The 5,447-nt window shown below is 44.9% G+C and overlaps 1 protein-coding gene across 1 annotated transcript; it reads right to left on the bottom strand.

Moving 5' to 3' along the window:
- Positions 1–410: 410 nt before the first annotated feature.
- Positions 411–5,236, bottom strand: LOC125947518 (uncharacterized). Its single transcript, XM_049672402.1, has 2 exons — positions 3,890–5,236; positions 411–2,074 (listed from the first exon to the last, which is right to left on the bottom strand). The coding sequence occupies exons 1-2, from the start codon at positions 3,924–3,926 to the stop codon at positions 1,272–1,274; spliced, it is 840 nt and encodes a 279-aa protein (XP_049528359.1). The 5' UTR covers positions 3,927–5,236; the 3' UTR covers positions 411–1,271.
- Between the last annotated feature and the right edge of the window lie 211 nt (positions 5,237–5,447).

The raw sequence follows: 5,447 nt of genomic DNA, 5'->3' as shown, positions 1-5,447 counted from the left end.
ATTGTTTCTTTTTAAATATAAAGCTATCGTAAGAATATTTCAGTCAGGATCAAATTTTATTTGATTTGACACATTTAATGTCATTATTGCATCTTAACGTCTCGGTTATCTTGCCTTCCAGAGTAGGTCCCTCTCAAGCAGTATTCTATGCTGGCATATGCATTTTGTAATGATTTTTTCCTTGAATCATATTCCCTTCTCATTCACAGCGCCCAGACTCCCATCCTGTCCTGTCAATTATTGAGGTAGCAAATCATGCGAGTAAATGACGACGACCAAAAAAAGAAAAAAGAACAGTCATGTGACTGGTTATGACGGTGCTTCCCTCAAGAAGCGTACTTACAATGATTTTCCTACGATGATTGGGTATGGTGGCGTAGATTAATTAATGGCTAGATGAAGAAAAGACGAGCTAGAATAGAAATGTAAATTAACGTAAGAATGCTGGTATTCATGAACATAAATAGTTAAATATGCTGGTAACATATATTTCATTGTTTCAGGGTGATTACGATTCTTATTGCTCAAGTACTTGTGACCGAGTCCAAAGGAAAGAGAAGGATGCGGCAAGAACGGGGATACGAATTCCAGCATAGTAGGAGAGGGGGGGGGGGGGGGGGACTTGTAGGCTGTTGTAGCACCAAATAACGTGAATATATTATCTGCCTAGGCTCAATAGCCTGTAGTTGTGGAATGAATCACCGCAGTCGCTAACGCGAGTTTCATATAAGCTCTCAATTTAATATCTAATGCACGACCAAGATAGACGCCGATTTCTTCCGTTTTTTATGGCTCAAGCAGCCAACGAACATTTATTTCATTCAGAACATTAGTGAGAACTTGCCATTAGACACATGTTGCAAGCTGGACTGGCACTGCAACTAAAATAGCGCTTTTGTGTGGTCTCTCGTTAAGAATTTGTCAGTACATTAACCGCAGCTTTGAACGTCAATGGTACTTCGGTAACACAAAGTTCCCACTGAAATTGACGATTTGGTTGTACTGAATCCAGCACCAACCTTCAGAGAACCCAGTGTCCCTAAGCACTCACAATAAGCCTGAGAGTCGTTATGTGTTGAAGCAATGAATTCACAAGGCACGATTGCTAGTTATTCCCTAAAGATCTACTAATCTGATTTGGCACGATGGTACGGGCCATGCCGCGCCATAAGAAACAAACGCGGCCACATTTTAAAAATAAAATGAATTCACTCAACGTCCGTCGACCGGTGAACAAAAATTATCGGCAGAGAAGGAGAAAGTTATGCTCGTTAAAAAATCCTTACCCAGCGCTTCTTGCTGCCGAGCTTCCACTCGCTCGTGCAGACGCTCCAGAGGATCCAAAACTGCGACGGCTTCTGCCAGAACCGGCTGGAGCCGGAATAGAATCCTAAGTCTTGCTGGCCACCGAAGTTACCGCCAGCTGGGAAAGAGAAATGACCACTCCAGGGGGCTCCAAAAGAACCGAAGCTATTTCCGAAGTTTCCTCCATAAACATCAGAGCCAAAACCAGAGCCAGATCCGGAGCCATAACCGAAGCCTGAGCCATAGCCACCGAAAGGAGCGTGACCAGTGCCATAACTTCCATATCCGAAGCGATTGCCGTGGAAGCCATCCAAATTGCCATATCCGTAATATCCGGGGCTTGAGCCGGGTCTAGTGAAGAAACCGTAACCTACAGGGCTCGATGAATCGTCAGAGCCACCTATTGGACCAAAGCCGAAGGAACCTGATGAGCCAGGTCCTCCGACGGATTCAATGCTAGATCCAAAAGATCCAGAACTACCAGAGTAAGATGATCCGGAGCTTGAGGGAAATCCGCTCGGAACGCTAGGAACACCACCTGGAAACCCTGACCCAGGTGCAACTGGTGCGCCTAGGTTAGGGTGCCCTTCACTGGCAGACCCGATTGGGCCGGCAATGTTGAGTCCACTTCCTAAACCCCCTCCGGGCAACGCCCCAGATGCACTGCCAGGTCCGCCCAAGCCGGTGACACCGCCTCCAACCCCAACAGTGCCAGCGCCAGCGGCACCAATATTCGGAACGGGCCCTGGGTCAGCGTAGGCCAACGCGGCTGAAATGGGGAGAAAAAAGAGCAATCAGCAAATATTCTCTTCCACGATGGTGGACTTAAGGTAAAGTGTTAAGGTACTTTGCTTCCTGCAGACGGATCTTCGTAAACTGTGAAAAGCAGTGGTTTGCCGGTAATACTAGTACTTTATGTGTAGCTGCATTAGGTCAAGTAGGAACGTAGGAACACGAAGGGCCATAGTGCCAGTGCAGTGAAACTGTCGAGTGTAGAATTTCGCAGCTGGACTCTTACGCGGGATATGTCTCACACGCATCGCAGCAATACGGCTGCGAATACTAAGCTTGAATTTTATTTTTCTCTCGTACGCTTTTCCTTCTATTTGCCTCCTACTTCGTGACCTCTTAATTACGGCTCCTAGTTAGACGCAGTAGGAATTTCGAGCGCAAAAGGGCAACTGTGATCCTTGCAGCTGGGTCACAACAGCCCTCGCGGAAGCTCGAGGCGTTTGATAACACTAGTTTCCTCGTGCTAATATTATGTGAGCCAGATGGTTACAGGGTCGCAAGACAAACAAGAATGAGTTTCACAGGAACATTGAGGTTTGAAGTGATTAACAATGGTCGAAAAGGGAATTTCACTGAAGCCAATGTTTCGACTGTTTTCGTCAGGGCAGCAATTGCTGCTTTGACGAAAACAGTTGCCCTTGTCGAAACGATAGCTTCTAGAGGCACGTTGTACGTCAGGTCATTTCCGTCCAACCCAGTGCGATGTTATTCCTTGCTCCGGATATTAAGTGCTTGGTTGCGCGTCACCATCATTTAATTGGAAGTTATTTATATGCACGGTGCCATCAGTTTATTTTGTGCTAGTGAGACTGTGACGTGTAGTTTAGCACTTAGGTGAAATCGTCGGAGTATGGTTTTATGCCTGTGTCAGACGCTCTGGTCCTCGGTGTCACTTATCAGTTCACACAAACGACGCTGGCAGCCATTTCTATTCTGCTCGCAAGCGGGGAAGAAATCAACATAAAGCTTCTACACCACGTTCTGCCCGACTGCAGCTTAGTATTACCAACCAACTTCTTTAGAAATGGCACCGCAAATATGCAAGTGAAGTGGGTGTCAATAGGCAGTAAATAAAAGTGAAAATAAATGTAATCAAATCGCGCGCTAGAGAATACGCATACCTCAGGTATTTATAGCAAATATTTTGTCAGGACAAAAGTAAACCACTACTTAGATCTAAGAAGAAAGTTGACGCACCACCCTCGCGTTGCTTCTAGCAGTGCAACCTTTCCATGGTGCCCAGTTGTATCAAATTATTGGCCTAATGCTAATAATTTCGGTCAGACTTCTACAGAGGGGCAAATGCTGCGAAAAAGTCCGTGCAACCCTTTAGAAGTGGAATTTTAATATGGTCTTCTGAAAAAGGAAGGATTCATGGTACTAAATTAATTATGCCACGCTCTACACATAGAGTTGAGCGGACCATGGAGTAATATGACATAAATTTTAAATACCTGCCGCCTGCATAAATAGTTTCGAATCCTCCTGTCATCTGCTGCCTTGCGCATGTAAACTCGAATAATCTCCTTTATGACACAGTTTGTTTTACGCAAGAAAGCGCAACATTTCTCGAAGCAAACGAGATAATAAGTAGGCACTCTACACGCTTGTTTTGAGAAGCGGGTCTCACGGCTCATTATAAAGGGGGAATCATCATGAAGGAAGAATTTCTTGACACGAACCTGCGTGTTATCTTTAGGTCTAGCAGTTGGAATACAGCTAGGGCCTATCGTGAATGGTAGAAGCTGTTACTGTAGAAAAAGAGTTGGAGCGAATTCGTGTAGGACCTCACCAGCGGATAGGAGGACGATCGCAACGAATGCTTTCATGGCGGCTGCGTCGTGCCAGGCAGCTCTTACTGCTCAAGTGGAAACCTTGGTCTGCAGCGTCGCTTATTATATACTGCACTGGACACGTTTCCGTGCTGCAAAAGCAGTAGGTTGGTGACGGAGTGTATTTTATTCCTTCTTTACAATGTTTCCACCAACTTTGATTTCGTTCAGCATATACTAAGCAATAAAAAAAACATTCATTGTTTTTGCGTTCAAATATTCATTTTCAGCAGTCTCTTGACGTGTCGGAAATGTACGCTATTTTAATATAAGCGTCCGAGCTTCCTTCATTTCGCAACCACGCACGCTCTTGGCGCGATTTTGACGTAATATGCTGTCGTTGGAAATACAATGTAGACCGAGTGCAAGCTCAGGTGATACATTGTTTAATTTTGACACTCTTCGTTATTGTTCTCCCGCCAACTACGCCGAAGAAAGCACACACTGCTCGATCATAATGGCCGTCGGACGAAGTCGTCCGACACTGAATTTGACGCACCGCACATTTTGGTGCTCTTCATGCGCACCAACTAACGTATAGCAAGTCTAATTTTTCGGCTGAGTAAATGGGCCGTTTCCTGTGCTCTCTACAATCTAAATGCACGTATGGCCGGCCAAATCTTTAGCTACCTCGTGCTAGCACAGCCTTTTCTGCTTTCCAGTACATTATGAAGGAGGTAGCTTGCGAAACAGTCAAGGTTAACCTCATGCTCACAAAGCGTGTGCTGGATAGGAGAATCACCTATTCGGTTGTTACTGTCCTAAGGCACTGGCATGAAGCAAGTCAGTGCTCGCACACGCCAGCTAAAGATTTGGCCGGCTGTACACGCATATGTGAACCAACCATACTAATTTCTCCTTCTTTCAGCTGCTTTCCTAGAATGCAATTTATGCATGCTTCTTTTCCCATTTGATGTCAGCAGTGCTTGCCAGAAATGAACAAAGATACGGTACTAGACAATGAGACTTTCTGTATTGGCTTTCTCGACGTTTTTCTTCAATGTGCCTGTCCCTTAGTTGGTTCTCCGTTAGGGTGTGGATTCTGAGCACGAGTTTGTGTCATTGTATTTCAGCTGCGGTGGCCAATTTTGACGCTGGCAGAAGAATGTACAAACGTCCCTATTCTGCCACTGCCGCGTTACATTCTTACTTTATCTTGATCTTCTCATCGCCCCTGACGTGCGGTCTTATCACATTATGTTTCAAAGCACGAGTGATCACGTGGCTTAAACTATTGAACGCAGTTGCAATGTTATCGCCATATCAGAATGTCACTTCAACATTAATCTTCCAGCGCATTTGTCGAGAAAACGAGAAATTTCCCAAAATACATATTTTCGCTGAACACTGGCTAATCAACAAAAACGAGAACAAGCATACGAAACCCACAACCGAGATCCTTGGAAACTTAACACATACCGAACCACATGCGGCCTGCAAACATTAGAAGATAGATTACGTCGCTTACTTAAAAATTTAGCCCAAATAAACATTTGTCTTCCAGAGGCATTATTTCAA

The sequence above is a fragment of the Dermacentor silvarum genome, chromosome 8 (genome assembly GCF_013339745.2).
Source record: "Dermacentor silvarum isolate Dsil-2018 chromosome 8, BIME_Dsil_1.4, whole genome shotgun sequence".
Taxonomy (NCBI): Eukaryota; Metazoa; Arthropoda; class Arachnida; order Ixodida; family Ixodidae; genus Dermacentor; species Dermacentor silvarum.
This window is presented reverse-complemented; position numbering and strand designations above follow the sequence as displayed.

Excerpts from the sequence above, each read along its gene's own strand:
- LOC125947518 (XM_049672402.1), bottom strand. The coding sequence starts at position 3,926 with ATGAAAGCATTCGTTGCGATCGTCCTCCTATCCGCTG. Across the intron at positions 2,075-3,889 it reads GATCGTCCTCCTATCCGCTG|CCGCGTTGGCCTACGCTGAC; the intron begins GTGAGGTCCTAC and ends TCCCCATTTCAG.